The sequence below is a fragment of the Astyanax mexicanus genome, chromosome 11 (genome assembly GCF_023375975.1).
Source record: "Astyanax mexicanus isolate ESR-SI-001 chromosome 11, AstMex3_surface, whole genome shotgun sequence".
NCBI classification, from domain to species: Eukaryota; Metazoa; Chordata; class Actinopteri; order Characiformes; family Acestrorhamphidae; genus Astyanax; species Astyanax mexicanus.
This window is the reverse complement of record NC_064418.1, coordinates 33,840,150-33,857,694: the sequence shown is the minus strand read 5'-3', so window position 1 is coordinate 33,857,694 and position 17,545 is coordinate 33,840,150. Positions and strand designations below refer to the sequence as shown.

At 39.0% G+C, this 17,545-nt stretch overlaps 1 protein-coding gene across 13 annotated transcripts in view; it reads left to right on the top strand.

The window, feature by feature from the left end:
* Positions 1-17,545, top strand: part of LOC103024662 (bromodomain adjacent to zinc finger domain protein 2B) — a 91,360-nt gene that overhangs the window by 63,575 nt on the left and 10,240 nt on the right. For 6 of the 13 annotated variants that reach the window (XM_049485220.1, XM_049485225.1, XM_049485226.1 and 3 more), the window contains 19 exons: positions 824-1,456; positions 3,758-4,331; positions 5,873-6,172; positions 6,260-6,320; positions 7,469-7,577; positions 7,750-7,851; positions 8,726-8,954; positions 9,157-9,321; positions 9,869-9,930; positions 10,324-10,389; positions 11,632-11,697; positions 12,541-12,585; positions 12,828-12,860; positions 13,739-13,804; positions 14,324-14,464; positions 15,688-15,942; positions 16,416-16,639; positions 16,784-16,858; positions 16,986-17,217. In XM_049485220.1, the coding sequence (XP_049341177.1) occupies positions 824-1,456; positions 3,758-4,331; positions 5,873-6,172; positions 6,260-6,320; positions 7,469-7,577; positions 7,750-7,851; positions 8,726-8,954; positions 9,157-9,321; positions 9,869-9,930; positions 10,324-10,389; positions 11,632-11,697; positions 12,541-12,585; positions 12,828-12,860; positions 13,739-13,804; positions 14,324-14,464; positions 15,688-15,942; positions 16,416-16,639; positions 16,784-16,858; positions 16,986-17,217 (3,438 nt within the window). The remainder of the gene's footprint in view (positions 1-823; positions 1,457-3,757; positions 4,332-5,872; positions 6,173-6,259; positions 6,321-7,468; positions 7,578-7,749; positions 7,852-8,725; positions 8,955-9,156; positions 9,322-9,868; positions 9,931-10,323; positions 10,390-11,631; positions 11,698-12,540; positions 12,586-12,827; positions 12,861-13,738; positions 13,805-14,323; positions 14,465-15,687; positions 15,943-16,415; positions 16,640-16,783; positions 16,859-16,985; positions 17,218-17,545) is intronic. The other 7 variants (XM_049485228.1, XM_049485223.1, XM_049485227.1 and 4 more) reach the window with 5 other exon arrangements.

Sequence of the window (17,545 nt, the reverse complement as noted above, 5' to 3'; positions counted from 1 at the left end):
AAAGCTAATGTGAGCCTTAAGATATCAGACTAGCTACTGAAACAGTCATCGAAGCCATAATCATTACAGCTGTATTACCTTTCTAGCAAATTAGCCAAAAAAACAAATTTTTTTCCTTTGTTGTTTAAAAAACGTGGATGCAGATAAAGATTATCTCCAGAGGGGTTTCTAAATCCCCAAAATCCCCAAATTACCAATATTTATATTTATTTTTTCCTTAAAGTTCTCATTCCATTGTTTTTTTTTTTTTTCATTTATTTTCAAAATGTTTAGTTGTGGTCTCTAGTATAATTGAACGCATGCATGAATGAGTGCCATAAAAAACAGCTCACATGGCAAACATATCGCCTCTGATTGGCTTACAGCACTGCAAGGCAGTGAGACAGTAAGAAACCTTTTTATATAAAGAAAATTTTACACTAATAACAGTCTTTGCAATGTCATATGTCTCTTTACATGTGTAATGCAGTTCAGCAACTGACCTAGTCTTAGAGTCTCTGTAAAACGCAAAATCCACCGTAGATCCTATGTAAACCTATATAAACACATGGTGGTGGGTAGTCCAGGTCCAGAAAGTAAAAATCCAGTGGATTTTTACTTTTAGCTAGTGTAATCAAAACTGTTTTAAGCAAACATCTACCTATCTCAATTGTACTACGCTGGTGGTGTTTCATAGACATATTCTCTAGGTCTGAATTACTGGAAAAAGTTTATAACGCTGATGTGTTATTTGCACAACAAAGAGTAGTCATTATTGCATTGAGACATTTCCAGTTGTTAGAATAGAGACTGACACTGTATTTTTGTGTCTTGTTCATTTCAGGGTTCATCACAGACAGGCAAAGTGAAGAATGATTCTGCTGCTGGAAAAGATGTACACTCTTTAGACCCTCACATTAGCCTGCTCGCCACCTGCTTCCCCAGACAGAACTCCTCCCAGCCTCTCCCCCAGTCTCAGGCCAGCCCCCTCCTCTTCCAGAGCTCCAGGCCAAAAGCAGAGGCCAGCAAGCACACAAGTGTCATTCATGCTACAGGACTAGCAGCCAGCTCTAAGCCCCTCCCCCTCATCGCCCAACCCAGCCGAGATCGAGCCGCCTCCTCCAGACCCCCGGCCCCTTCTCCTAAACCCCTGTGTCTCACCTTATCCCCCAAACCACCACCTCTCTCTTCTTCTCCAAAAAACCTTCCACCTTCTGCTTCTCCCAAACCACTCCCTCTTTCCTTATCCCCAAAGCATCGCTCTGTCTCTCCATCTCCAAAACCGCTTTCTCTCTCCATCTCTCCACAACCCCTCTCTCATTCCACCTCCTCTCACAAAGCACACGCTGCCTCACCCCCCGCCAAAACTCCCTCTCCCAGACCTGCCTCCCTGGTACCTGAAAGCCTCAGGACAACCAGCAGGAGCTCCCCTGACAAGCTGCTCCAGCACACCAGTGACTTTTCTCATCTCAAACAGGTACCTGCATCTAACTCTTGTCGTGTCATCCTGTTGTCTGTAATAATGCACCTTTTTTTATATTACTCACAGTAAGAGATAAACAGGCTAAAGTGCAACCTCCACATGGTGAGGTTAGTTTTAACAATGTTAGAATTGAGCCTCGCCAAAGCAAACAATAAGAAAAGTTTCCTTTCAAATCAGTTTAAAAAACATTTTGCTGTTATAATGTAAGATTTTAATATACAGCTCTGGAAAAAGTTAAGAGACCTCTTAAGTTTCTGAATCAGTTTCTCTGATTTTGCTATGTATAGGTAAATGTTTGAGTAAAATTAACATTGTTGTTTTATTCTATAAACTACGCACAACATTTCTCCCAAATTCTAAATAAAAACTTTGTCATTTAGGGCATTCATTTGCAGAAAATAAGAAACGGCGGAAATAACAAACTGATGAAACAAGTTTATAAGAGTTCAGAAATCAAAATTTGGTGATATAACCCTGTTTTTTAATCACAGTTTTCATACATCTTGGCATGTTCTCCTCCACCAGTCTTACACACCGCTTTTTGGTTAACTTTATGCCACTCCTTGGTTAACTATATGCAAAAAATTCAAACAGTTTAGCTTGATTTGATGACTTGTGATCATCAGTCTTCCTCTTGATTATATTCCAGAGATTTTCAATTTGATAAAATCAAAGAAACTCATCATTTTTAAGTGTTCTTTTTTTCCAGAGCTGTATTTTAATGTTGTTCATATATGTTCAGTCATTTTTCATATTGTATGTAATTAAGCAAAAAAGTTTTTTAAAAAGTAGCTGAAAAGAACAAAAGTACTGAGTGACCTTCTTTTTCATTTATTTTCCAAAATCAAGGATAGTAAACTGTTGGAGTAACTGTATCTACTGTTTATTTGATATAATTACTGTAAGGATTTGATTGAATTGATTGAATTGGTGCCAATGCATTTATGTTCATCTGATCTTATTAGAGTCGTATTCTAATGTCAGTATTTCTGTACAAGGTCTAGACAAGCCATGTGTGCATGTGCTCATATGTGCCAGCAATGGGTGCAACTTATAGTAGCTTAAGCATTCATTAGAAAGGATGTGAACAGACATTTGAACATGTTCTGTTAGTTCGGTGTTGCCTAACTGCATGTTACCAGTGTCCAGTATTTAGCTTAAGGTTTTTCCATAGGTGATTTTAATTTGTATAATTTATTTTTGAGTCGTTTGTTTTGTGGAAATCAGCACTGAAAAGGTCACTGTGTGAGAATGTGTCTGAACCGTAGCCTGTCACCGCAGCGCTGCACAGGTCTGCCGGCTGTATGTGACTGACAGCTATAGCACTGTTGGCTTGCTGCAAACATTGCCACTGCCGTCAAGCAGACAACCAATTAACCGTGTGCTGGATTTGGACGCTTGTATTAGAGCGGGGCGAAGACTTGTCCTATTCTAACCGCTGTAATTACAATGACCCGCTTTAGCGTCTTGGACTCATAATTATCATATGATGGATGTGGTAGCATGAAAGAATGTGTGTATACTGCCTTCTTATTACACTTTTGAATGGAAGGGCAATAGGCAGTTTAGAATATATATTATGTTTAATCTTTTTATTTTTATTTTTTCATTTCATAAAATGTACAAGGGTTGGACAATGAAACTAAAACACCATTCATTTTAGTGTGGGAGGTTTCATGGCTAAATCGGACCAGCCTGGTGGCCAGTCTTCATTAATTGCACATTGTACCAGTAAGAGCAGAGTGTGAAGGTTTAATAAGCAGGGTAAGAGCACTGTTTTGCTCAAAATATTGCAATGCACACAACATTATGGGTGACATACCAGAGTTCAAAGAGGACAAATTGTTGGTGAACTTCTTGCCAGCACATCTGTGACCAAGACAGCAAGTCTTTGTGATGTATCAAGAGCCACGGTACCCAGCAATGTCAGCATACCATCAAGAAGGACAAACCACATCCAACAGGATTAACTGTGGACGCAAGAGGTATCTGTCTGAAAGGGATGTTTGGGTGCTAACCCGGAAATTCTCCTGTTTCCACTAGAACTGTCTGTCCAGACAATAAATTATTGTGTTCTAAAACCAGGTGTTTCAGTTTCATTGTCCAACCTCTGTATATGTATACATAAAGGTTAGTAATTGAAAACCAAATCTCTGGTTATGGCAAAAATAGCATTGCTCAGTTATTATTTATTTATTATGTTTTTCAATTAATTCCCTTACAACAAATATAAAATATCTGTCAATAAAAAAAAGTGTTTGCTCTTTTATTAACTTTCTTTTGTTGTTCTTTCAGGACCCCTTCAGACTTGTATTTCCTGCACAGCTGAGAGAAACCCTAGAAGCCACTAAACTTCTGAATAAAATCACACCTCCCGGCGGACGTAAGCGCCAGTCTTCCCACAGCAAACAGCAACACTCCAACCTGTTCCTTCCCTCCGCCCTTCTAGAGAACCCCCATCCCAATGGAATCATTCACAGTGTCGAGCAGGATGCCCCACTCGATCTCATAACCAAGCCTCGCTCCCAAACCTCCAAAACACCCGATAAGCCATTACTAGCAGCCGCCAGTCCTGGTTTTAACACTCCCATCAACCTAACCACCGGCGCCAAGGAGCGCTCCACTGGACTCACTGCCCCGAGCAGATCAGCCCAGCCTTCACCCAATCCAAGCACCAGAGCAGCCCAGAGGAAGGCCTCCAGGCCTGTGCACAGAGCAGGAACACACAGTCACCTTCTCCAGTCCCTGGTGGACGTGTTCAGAGGAACAGAGTCAGATATTACCAGCAGCAAGGATTCGGACGACTCAGTGATGGATGAGGATGAGGCAGAGGATGAAGATGATAAAGATTCAGACGACAGTTTGACAGGTAAGTGCAAGGAATGGTTTAACAAAAAAAATCTCACTACCCAGAGAAAATGTACATAATTATAAACGAAGCAAACTTTACCTCCAAACCTTGTAGGCCTGTAAGAAACATCTAATACACCTGAATTATTGCGATATCATGTTTGCCGACATTGTATTAATTCTCAAAAACCTTAAAAAAAAATGTTTCAATACTTTTAACAATAATAATTAGCACTTTTATGTTACAATCCATTAGTCTAGGTTTTGTTACTCTATATCAGAGTAACTTACAGAAGTGTTACACTGATCATAACAAAATCAAGATTTATTTTGTCCTATTTTGTCGACCTGATTCATATCAAGTTGATCTGCAGGTCAGAAAGGTTCATCATCTCTCCCTTTTTGAGTGAGTTTGACTCCACATGAGCACAACCTTCATGTTTACTTGAAGGGGGAGGAAAGGTGAGGGGGGGGGGGCTCGGTCTCCACGGTTTCCACAAGTGGCCAAGCACAGCAGAATACATATTTACTTACTAAATATTAGCACTTTTTATATACAAATTTTCTTTGGACAATATAATGTCCTGTTTGCTGTTTGTCGTTTGGAGTGAGAGAGAGTCTCCCTTTTTTAGAATAAAAATCCAAAGCTAATAAAAGCATAAATAACAAACTAATAATTAAGCACATTTAGCTTTTTTCCATTTTTCATTGTCATCTCAAAAACACTTTACAGTTACATGTGTGAAGTTCGTTTCTTTAATTTGGTCAGACCAATATGTTACAAATATCTTAATTCATATTGAAACCTTGTTATTGTTCTTGAGCATACACAGCCCCTCCAACACAATGCCAATCTCTTAGACAGCTCTGGAAAAAAATAAGAGACCATTTAAAAATGATGAGTTTCTAAGATTTTACCAACTTAAAAAAACTCTGGAATATAATCAAGAGAAAGATGGATGATCACAAGCCACCAAACCAACCTGAACTGCTTGAATTTTTGCACCAGGAGTGAAGCAGCATAAAGTTATCCAAAAGCAGTGTGTAAGACTGCTGGTGTTTGAAAAAAGTTATTTCACCAAATATTGATTTCTCTTAAAACTTTATGAATATGAACTTGTTTTCTTTGCATTATTTGAGGTCTGAAAGCTCTCAATCTTTGTTGTTATTTCAGTCATTTTTTATTTTCGGCATATAGATGCTCTAAATGACAATATTTTTATTTAGAATTTGTGATAAATGTTGTCCATAGTATATAGAATAAAACAACAATGTTCATTTTAATCAAACATATACCTATAAATAGCAAAATCAGAGACACTGATTCAGAAGTGGTATTTTTTTTCCAGAACTGTATATCTACAACTAGTGATTAAATAACAGACAACAGACATTTGAATATCAACAGATGTTATATCATATTCTGATGAATACTAAATCAGTAATTTTGTCTTAAATTGTCTTAAAATTGGCAGTGTCTGCTAGACACAAATTGCTAATGGGTTAGTGTTTTTTTTTTTTTTTTTGAGAACATCTCTCACTCTGCACCTCTGTCTTCAGACTCTGGCAGTAATCTGGACAGTGATGACTCTGATGATGTTGACGATGATGAGGATGATCAGGAAGATAAAGATGAAGAAATGGAGACTGATACAGAGAATGAGCAAACGCCACAGAAGCTCAGTAAAAGCGTGAGCTCCCTGACGAACAGCACCCCCACCATGGTCTCCAGCTCCTCCTCCCTCAACTTACAGATCCGTAATCTTTCAGCTATGCCCATGTCCGCTCTTGTGACCAGCTCTGGCACTTTGGTCTATCCCAGCACCCCGTCCTCATCAAGCAGTCTGCCCACAACTCCAGGTACCAGATCACACTGAAGAGTCGAGCTTCTGTTTGATAGAAATTGTTGGTGTTCGTTTTCACTTACTGATGACTGTTTGCTTTCAGGCTCAAGGAAGCGGAGGAGAGTGACGGATGAGGGGGCGTTGCGGAGGCCTCTTGACTATGGGTAAGAGATCCACTCAGGGTAAAAGAGCTGGAATGTTTAAAACATGAGTAAGAGGTTGATCCAGGCAGTGTGAAAAATGTGAGGGTCTGTTTTTCTATGATTTGTGAGCAAATTATTGTCAGGTTCTTCTGTGGAAAAATCAGAGAAACAGAAGAAAATGATAACAAGCAAATTGGGATGATTTGGTAAAAAGGATATGCTTAAAAGAACAGTGTGGAGCAAGATAGAAAGAGAGAAGGAGAGATGGAACGTGAGAAGACTTTGGGCTGTGTAGTCTCGGTCCATGCTCCACTGAATACCTGCTCAGGCTTGCATGACTAAAGGCATGACACCTGTCCAAAGTGGGACAGAAGAGAAACTGCACTCTCTCTGGCCTTTGCACTTCATCCATTTATCTGTCTGTCCATTCATCCACCCATCCATCCATCCATCCATCCTTCCTTCCTTCCATTTCATTTTTCCCTCTGAGTGATGGGACCTCCAGGTCTCTGGAGTATCCCTGTTTGTGAGTCACAGCTGGCCGAGCCTGGAGAGCCTCATTTGAATAAGTAACCTGTATTGTGCCAGGCTTCTGTTGCAGGCTGCTGTGACTGAGGTTGACAGAGATACATCATTAAGGTGGAAGAGTTGCTCCCAGTAGCTTTACTGCTAAACACTGTATGGTTAAAATATTATGGTTAAATATTTGGACACCTTCTTATTCATTATTTGTTTTGTAAGTGTATTTAAAAATCAGTTTGTTACAGCTGTAACTGTAACTGCCTCCACTGAGATGTACAGTCAAGACTTTGTACTTGATTTTCTAATAGAGCTGTACTGTGAGGATTTAATTGCGTTCAGCAACAAAATTGTAGAATTCCAGAAATATTGGATGGAGTACACATTTTTATTCATCTGCAGCTCAATTTTGGAGGGACTAAACCAGTAGATTTATTTTTATCTCCTCCAGAGAGTTGTAATTCTTTCTGTTGGCAGTATGTTCCTACAGGGACTAGACAAGCTGTGTGTGTGTGTGCATTTTCACATCTGTGTCAGCAATGTGTGAAACTGGAACTAGTGGAATTCATTCATTACATGGGATGTCCACATACATTTAGGTTTTTAATTTAGTGAAAGTTTGTTTGATTTGTAAGTTTTGTGTTCTTCAGGTGGCAAAGAGAGATCCGCATCAGGAATATCTGTGGGCGGATACAGGGAGAGGTTGCCTATTACGCCCCCTGTGGCAAAAAACTTAAACAGTACCCGGATGTCATGAAGGTAAGGAAAATTTTTCTTAGTTATTTGTACTTTTGTGCTGCAATGTTAAGATCTAGAGCTCTTGAACTTGTGTGAAGTAAATTTCATGTTAAAACTGTTTTTATAGACTGAATATGATTAAGACTTCAATCTAATGTTTTTCATAAGCTGACTCTCTTGCTTTTTCCATCAGTATCTAGCAAGGAATGGAATAAGTGAGATCACGCGTGACCATTTTAGCTTCAGCGCTAAAATAAAGGTTGGGGACTTCTATGAAGCTAGAGAAGGACCAGAGGTAATTAACTACTTGTTATATTTCATCTTCACTCCTATTACAGTAATTTTTCATGTTTAAACACAGGCATCTTAACTACATAGCTTATTAAATCAGAATCTCAGATTGTCAGTGCCTTCATTAAGATATTTGCTGGTCAGAGTGCATTGGAAATGTTCTGTTGAAATACTGCATGTGTGAGCTCTTGACGGTTTAAAGTGGGTTATGCAACAATTCAGCAGTTAGAGAGAAATTCTGAAATAGCAACACTGAACAGGAAACACTGAGATAACCGCTTAACTGAAAAGGCCACTAAAGCAGCTTGAGTTTTTGACTGAGGTTTCTTTAGAATTCCAGATTTATTTATTTTTTTGTATTTTTACACTTTTACAAAAGCTGGTTTGCTCTGCCTCATATAAGTTCACAAGTCTGTAAGTTTAAATCATTTTTCAAAAAGGTTGAAGTTTAGAAGACGCAGCTGCACTATCGAATCTGTGCAAAATCACATCAGTGAAAAATCCAACCACAACAAAATGCACCACAAGAGGACAATTTCTCAGATTATTGGTCAGATCTGTCTGGGGCAGGAGCAGGAAAGAAAAAAAGCATCTATCTGTTTTCTAGTTATATCCCCACACAGTTTACTTATTGATCGTTTTAGACTCAACCAGCAGGTAAAGTGCTGCACATTCAGAGGAGAACACTAACTGTGTTACATTAACTCAGACACAGACAGACACATGGCCACTCTATTCATAGTTGACTACTAACAGTAGCAATAGGAATGGACTTTACTGCATTACTTAAAGTGGACCTCTAGATAAGAGATAAGAATACTATTTTTTGTTGTTTTTCTCTGATTGGCTCTCTATGCTGTTAATTTTCTGATTTTCAGGGTTTACAGTGGTGCTTGCTGAAAGACGATGAGATCATTCCTCGTATCTTAGCAATGGAGGGTCGCAGGGGCCGCCCAAAGAGCTTGGAGTTCCAGTGTCAGGCTGATGCCTCTGGTAGTGAGCTCCTCCATTCACGCAGCAGGAAGGGCAGGCAATCTGCTAACATGGGGGAGGCTGAAGCAGCTAGTGCTGCAGATGCCAAACTACTGCGCAGGCTGGAAGCCCAGGGTGAGACAGTACTTCTGTTTGTTTATCTTCTTCATAATTGTGATGTCCAGCAGATGACTTGCTTCTTCCTGTAGATTACATTTAATAAGAAAGACAACAGGGCTGTATTACAGCTCTTAGCAGACACATTACACCACAGTCATTTTGGCCTACTGGGCAAAAACAGCATGCACTTTTTTCTTCTTTTTTTTCCACTTGTCAGCCTTTCTGGGCATTATGATAGGCACTGAGCGAATGAATAATCGCCCTCTACTTCCTGTTTCCTCTGGGTCAGAGATTGCACGGCAGGCAGCTCAGATAAAGCTGATGCGAAAGCTGGAGAAGCAGGCACTTGCACGAGCTGCTAAAGAAGCGAAGAGACAGCAAGGTAAATGCATTATGCCCTGCACAGCTAGGCAGCATCTCTCCCTGACAGAACAGTATGTTAAATATGTCATTTTGCAGTGTACTGCTGAAAATCTGCACTATACATTATATTCTTCCAGAATACACAGTTTTCAAAATCACCAAAACAAACCTTTATCTTTCATAATCCATCATTTATTCAGGATATAAATATTTCCCATTTCCCAAAAAGTTCCCATTCTATGAATATGAATAAGTTGCACTAACGGACACTTTTGAATTTACACCTTTCTGTAATTTCACGAAAATACTGCCCATTCCGTCTAAGGCAGCCTAGCCCCACTTTGTTTTAAGAAATGTTTCTGCATCCCCTTCTTGCCCTCCATGCCCTGCAATTTACAGAGTAGACCAATGTAGAACTGAGCTTATTTACAAATCTCATAAAATAATATATAAATACTATATAAAAGCCGTAGCCCAATTCATTTTTGTAAAAAAAGAACATTCGAAATGCATAGCTGGAGTATGCCTAGCTGGAGCTGGAGCTAAGCTTGTGGTGTGATTTTCAGCCCTGCTGGCAGCGGAGGAGAAGCGGAAGCAGAAGGAACAGCTGAAGATTCTGAAACAGCAGGTACAGACTTCACCACCTTCAACCCATCGCTCACCTCCTCTCTAAAGAGCCCTTCACTGTAAATCTAGCAGCTCTCTGTCTGCTAGCTGCTAAGCTAATCACCCTGCTTGTTATTAATGAAGAAATACTGAGCAGAAATCCACTGCAGAGCAGAGAAATGAGCCGCTCTCGACACATAAAATAAGTGTATGTTGGAATGTGCATGTGTGACCTTAAGATTTCACTGGCTATATGTCACTGTCAGATTTTTACGGTTCTCATAAGGTATGAATACACCAAAGGCCTAATGAAAGTCTGTATGAACCACATGATTTTCTGAAAACCTGAATGCAATCATTCTGATCAATCATTCTTGTTCTGCTGTTTTTAACACTATTCCTGTTTCTATTAAAGGAAAAGATCAGAAGAATCCAACAGATCCGCATGGAGAAGGAACTTCGGGCTCAGCAGATACTCGAGGTAAAAAGATGTAGACTTTATTACCTATGAACTTGTTTAAGAAAGGAAACTAAAACTAAAACTAAACAAAAATATGTATTATACTTTATTTTACCTCAAAAAACTCTGAAGATGCATTACAGTAAACATTGAAATATATGAGCAATACAGAGTGAATGAAGAGTATGTTCATTAAAATCAGAAGAAAAAAAACAGAATTCCTAATAAAACACTATCAAACTGTTATAATAATTACATACACATTATATTATAATATTTATATCTCATTATGACAATATACAAATTTTATATATACATATTATTAATTTTAATTTATCAAACTCTCTTTCTTTATTTATTCATCTGTACGAGTGTGTGTGTATAATATAAGATTGGAATTTTTAAATATGGATGTTGACTGTTGGCCAGAAAGTCATTCTGGTCTTGAAGGGCTTTAAAGGCTGGAGCTCATTTTTAATCACTGGAAATATTGTTCCTCTCCTTATCGCAAAGAAATTAGCACATGGCTAGCACTGTACTAAATATATACCTAAACCAGTAAAGTCACTTACAGCACATTTCATGTAACTGAAATGGATGAAGCAAGAACAGGACTGTGTCTTTGTGTCTGCAGTTTTGTTGCCTTTGGTCTCAAGCCGCTACGCTTGGCCAGCCAACCTTAACAGGCTTTTTCATAGCATGTAATTACATATTTAAATGAAAACTTAATTATTCTTTCTTAGTTTTCCCTCTCTTTAAATCTCTTGGAGTGTTTTGCCATTTTCAAGTTAATGGGATCAAAGAATGGTTGGCTTCTGATCTAGAGTACATGCTTGTAATATTAAACAGCCGCTTCCACATAAGAGGTTCAGTTCACTCGTCCTGCCCCCACCCACCCCACTCTCTCAGCTCTCTCTTCTTCTTTTTCAACAGGAAAAACAAACCTCCTTGTTTAGATTGCTGTTGCACATGACAGTTATAAAAACGTTCTTGTTAGTTTCAAAATCTCCCACAGATATGTATTGTGAAACAAGTGTGATTGATGGAGAGTAGCTAATTCTTTGTGCTGTATCTGCGCGGTGAGCCGAGGTGGTCTAGGCCTGTTTAAATTGGATTGCTCAGAGAAAATAAAATGCTGTATGAATGATTATATTTATTACATAATGAAGGGCAAATAATGGTGCTGATTCAGAAGTTACTGTTCTGCATCTTGGTTTGATAAATGAGCCCCTTCCCCCTTTCCACCGGTTCTTGTTTTTTCAGGCAAAGAGGAAAAAGAAGGAAGAGGCTGCAAATGCAAGAATATTAGAAGCTGAAAAAAGAATAAAGGTGGGTTAAACCAAAAATATGTAATAGTTTTATCTTAGTATTGCAGCTTAATTAATTTAGATTTACACAGTAATAGATTGAATAGTGTCTATGGCATTTAAACTGCAGGCCTGAATGCTGTCAGTGCACTGTTCTTGATCTTTCACCAGACCTCTGCATTAAGTCATATTTGTGTAAAATTCTGTAATATTAGTCTACCGCATCAGTTTTCATGCCTCTTTCAAGGATTTCAGTGCTGTGTCTCTTAGCTTAGCTCTTAGCTCTCAGATTTGAATATATGGCAAATATGTAAAAGTGAATTACACTCCTCATCTGCCAGTGGAGCCCAAAGGCAAAATATACCAGTTACTACATAAATAGATCAAAATCTATTCTACATAAGGGTTTAGTTTCCCAAAAGTCATGGGACAGAAACTATCTGCGATTTCAGCCGTTGCTTGGTCATGAGTACCATTAACTGCACTATCCACAATGTTTCCTATGATGTCTTCCTGGTTCATATGTGATACTGTTGTTGATAGAAGAATATTAAAAACCTGCACTACAGAACTTCCGAAAAAAGAATGTTCCATCCATCTGGCACTCACTATCAGACATCAGGTCACCTTGCCATGAACATGCTGGCCAGCTTACTCACAAGATTACACCTCACAACTATTCAGATGTGGGTGTTTTAAAGCCATTGTAGCATTTATTAATCCATTTACACATTGCTAGCCAATAACAGACACACGCACACAATCACTCACACCATGCTTGCGAGTAAGATATCAGAAATGAACATTAACAGTCTTTCTGTTGTTTCTCTTCTTACCCTTAATCTGTTTTGCTGTGTGCTTGCAGGAGAAGGAACTGCGCAGACAGCAAGCCATGATTCTAAAGCACCAGGTATGCATAATCAGTCCGTGTGTCAAAATGCCACTCAGTCTCCAACAATTCAGCTTCTGCCTGCTGGAGAAGGGCTCTCGATCTCGAAACACTGTGCATTTCTCTGTTGAATATCTCTGAATTGTTTCATGGCTCTGTTTTCTTTAAATGTTTGGAGTATCACTCGCTTGGGGAATTATTCATGGTTTACTTAACTGTAGTTTTTTTTTCTGTCTTAATCCTTTGCCAACTCTTTCTGGCAGGAGTTGGAGAGGCATAGACTAGATATGGTATGGGTATGTTTATTTTTGTACATCTACCACCATGTTGTGACTTGGTTGTGATGTGGTCGTCCATTGTGTTATGATTGCAGCTTACTGCCGTCACCCTTACGTTTCCTTTTGCATGGCTCGCAATGCATCGCATTCTCTGTTCCAGGGAGAGAGAAATGTTCTACATATAAAGACAAGATGACCAAATCCTATTTCCCTCTGTCTAATCAGTTTGTATACATTGGCTGATTAGCACTGCTGTCAGTAGTTAACTTAAGAGTTGCTGACAGTGATTCATCAATAAACCTCATTTATTGCCTGTCCGTTTTGGTTAGGTGAACATGTCCAATTACATTGGTTTATTTTTTAGAGGAATCTTCCAATTGTTCTCGCTCCCTTGTTCAGCTTGCTGTGCTTTAAAAAGCAGTGCTTCAGCGCTTCCAGTGTAATGACTAGCACTAGTTTAAACTAAACTCAGTTCCCTCTTTTCATTTTTAGAGGCAAAAGTTAAGGAACTGACCAGTTTTGGCTTTGCAGATACTGACGCACCTTTCTGACCCTGACTTTAAACATGCACTGCACTACACTGCACTGCGCATCTGTCATGTGCCTGCTGCCCTTTCCTGTTTTTGCTTGGTTGATTTAAGTTTGCTTGAATAAATTATTTAATTTATATATTATGCCACTGTTTTTACATTTTTGTTTATCCCTGTCCCTGTTTTTCTCTTTCTTCATCTGTCATTTTCTTTGTCTGTCTCTGCTTTTCTGTCCATCTCTCTCTGACTTACTCTCTATCTTTCTTGCTGTTTACTTTTTTCTATTGTTCTCTCTGTCTTTTTCTCTTTATCTCTGTCTGTTTTTTGTCTTTCTCTCTCTCTCTGTTTCTGTCTCTGGTATTGTAGGAACGGGAGAGACGGAGGCAGCACATGCTGTTGATAAAAGCCATGGAGGCTCGGAAGAGAGCAGAGGTGTGCATAGCTCTGTACAGTGCTTATGACTATCAGTAGTGGGGTTGCAGTATTTTGTTTATTTATGTATTTATTTGCATGCTTGAATTTAAAATACCACTAATTGTGTTGTGGTATGGTCAGAGGTAACCCATCAGTACTAAGCCCAGTAGCCACTTATCCAGCATGGAACACGAAACTCTAAGAAATGTGCTCTGCTTCTTCTTAAGGAAATGTTTTAAAAATATTTAAAAAGGCGCCCATGAGTCTGTATTAGTTAAAATATTAGTATAAATCACACTCAAACCTACTTGCTAGGAAAACGAAAGGCAGGGAGAGGAAGGTGTTATTACTTAATGCCATATTGTGTTATTAGAGTATGCGTCTCTCAGTCTCTCACTCTTTCCCTCAGCTACAACTATGATATCAATCTCTTGATTAACTCCCAGTGAAAGTACAAAGTTGAACGATAATGGCTTCCGCTGAGCTGTGCTCCGGTGAAAGCTGCACATTTCTCACTCCTCTCTGCTCTGTCCGCAGGAGAAAGAGCGCCTGAAGCAGGAGAAAAGAGACGAGAAACGCTTGAACAAAGAGCGCAAACTGGAGCAGAGGCGGCTTGAGCTGGAGATGGCCAAAGAGCTGAACAAACCCAATGAAGACATGTGTCTGCCAGATCAGAAGGTAGATTTCGCTTTCTTCTTCTGTTATCCAAAAATTAATCAGTGCTCTAATTCTCTATTACAATTTTGCAAGAAATATTGTGTCCGCTCTATACTGGTTACTACAAGAAAAGATGTGTTTTGGTTTGACACACTGTGTCTGTGTTTGTATGCATTATTCATTATATTACATGAACAGATTTGTAGTACAGGAAACATTGGACTGTGAGACTGTGTGATGTGGAACACTGCACTGGCATCTAGTGGCTGTATGTCTTCACTGTCCAATGAAAAACAAGTATCCAAAACAGCAACTTCACAGGAGAGAGAAAAAAAAACTTTCAAAGGAAGTCAATGTAAAAAGAGTTTATTTCAGGTAATTTTGAAGAGTTCCTATTGGCCCGTTCTTCAAGAAATTTTGGCACAGTGTAAGAGAGTTTGTCTTTTCAAATTATGTAGTAGACCAAAAATCAATAAAAATGGAGATACTATTTTTTTTTTTTTTATTGGACAGCAACATCTCAGTAGACAACATCTAAGTGTCATTTTATTGGAATAGTCTGTAATTTTACACTAAACCCAATATTTAAAGACACTTGCACAAAACATATACATATATTGCTGTATTATGGCACTTGGACTTCTATAAGCTGTTATAGATAATATCCAATGGTATGTACAGTTTTTTTAATGTATATTTTTGCACGTCATCCAATTTAATAGGACTATTTTCACACTTTGTAAACAAATGTTTTTGAGCACTCACTATATTGACAATATTCTTAGAATTGAAAATTGCACAATAAGCATAGTTATATTGTCATATTGCTGACCCCTAGTTTGTAGCATTTACAACTAACTTGTATGTATAATATGATATGTCAGTGGAGTTCTGTCAGATTTGAGTAATTATTTCGTGAGCTAATGTCTGTAGCTGATAAAACATTGCTTTGTGGATTATACCAATTCATTAGATATAGAATTCTAGGCCAAACTCAAATATAGCACCTATAAATATTATTGTTGGGTCCAACATGAACATCAGCAGCATATTTAATATAATTTCTTAATACAAGTATACATTCCTCACAAGTTATTTCAAGCCCTTATGCCTGTTGCTGCTGAGTTTATGGGGAATATCACATAACTACAGTGTGTTTTGATGTATCTGTTTGTTTAGTTTCCATGGGTTTCATGGGTGTATCTTGAAAAGTGATACCCTGTCTTTGTCACCATGTTTTACAGGCTCTGCCGGAATTGTCTCGGTTGCCAGGGCTGGTCCTGCCGGGTAGCTGTTTTGCAGACTGTTTGATGGTGATGCAGTTTCTGCGCTGCTTTGGAAAGGTGCTGGGCTTAGACAGCAGCACTGAGTTACCTTCACTGCATATGCTACAGTCTGGACTGCTCAACCTGGGCCCCAGTTCAGCACAACTGCAGAACCTGCTCGTACGCCTGCTCTCAGCTGCAGTCTGTGACCCAGGCATACCTCCAGGATACAGAGTAAGGAATACAGTCACTAAAAACATGTGATTTCTATCTTAGACATTATGTCGCTGAGTCAAACGTTCCATGCCCACGTACTTTAGAAACATTCTTCCTTTAGAAGGTTACTGGTCATTTCCCTCTGTGCTTAGTTCTGTATAATCACAGTGGAACAAAGTGCTTCAGTCTGGAAAGATAATCAAACGAGTGCAAATTCTACAGACCAGATTCAGCTTTTCAAAGAGAATGCTGACCGCTCACACTGTTACTGTTTGTTTATGATCATTCTTTTTTGAAAATGCACATTCTTCTCTTTTTCCAAGTCTGAATTTGAGTTATTTCCTCTCTTTAACATTTTCAGTTCTGCCCTGAAACTTCCGAGACTGTAAAGGTTCTTTTTCAGAGATGATACAGCATAATCTTATAATCTGTCAGTTTTTCTTCAGAAAAATAATATTGTGTCCTTTTCTTTATGCATGTTTTTATCGTAGGCTAAAACGGCTCTTGGAGAGCACCTGTGCAGCGTGAACATAAACCGGGAGAATGCGTCAGAGATCCTGCAGATCTACATGTCTGCTCATTGCAGTCAGACTGAGCTTGCATTTCTGGTTGAGAGCCTGAAAACCAAAGCCTTCCAGGCCCACACCCCCACTCAGAAAGCCTCCATCCTGGCCTTTCTGGTCAATGAGCTGGCCTGCAGCAAGAGCGTAGTCACGTAAGCCCTGGAACCTCTTCATTTATAACTACATAATAATAATAATAATAATAACAATACTAATAATAACAGAGTGTGAACCTTGGCCAGCATTGCTGTACTTTACTATTTTCCTTTACATTATTTTCTCTGGCTTTCATGCAGTGAAATTGACAAAAATATTGACCATATGACAAACCTCCGGCGAGACAAATTGGTCATTGAGGGCAGCCTTCGCAAGTAAGTAGCCCATTGAAATAGCCTTTATTTTGATTGATTACAAATACTGATGCACAGAATCTTGACAAGACAGCCATTAGGTGAAGATTGACTGTGTGTGTACGTGTTTGTGTGTGTGCGCACACAGGCTGAGAATTATCTACGCTAAGCGGACAGGGAAGCGCGAGAGCGGGATAGGAGGTGAGGAGAGCCAAAATCTAGGGACCCCCAGCTCCAGCCACAAGCGCAAGAGGAAAGTAGGAGACAGTGAGGATGATGACGACGAGGAAGAGGACAGTGATGACCAGGGAGAGGAGGAGGATGATGAAGAGGAAGAGGGGCTGAAGAAGGGAAGGAAAACTGAGACCTGTGAAGATGAGGTACACAGGAGCACTGGCTAACACTGTAAAAACCACTGTCCTGCTGTTCTTTTGATAAAACTTTATCTTTAAGAACGTTTGTTCATATCTGATTTTTTTTTCATACTTTAACAGCCTGTGCTTGAACCCTCTCTAGTTTTTACTGCTTTAAATGAAAACCTGAATGTATAAAAAAAAGATTTTTACAGTAGCATGAGGTAAAAAGTCAGAATATTGCTAAAGCTAAATTGTAATAAATAGGTTTTTCTAATAATAAATTAAGTAAAAAGTCCAGTAATATGACATGCTACCTCATTAGTTCCAGTCTTATTGCTTTTCATACAGAGTA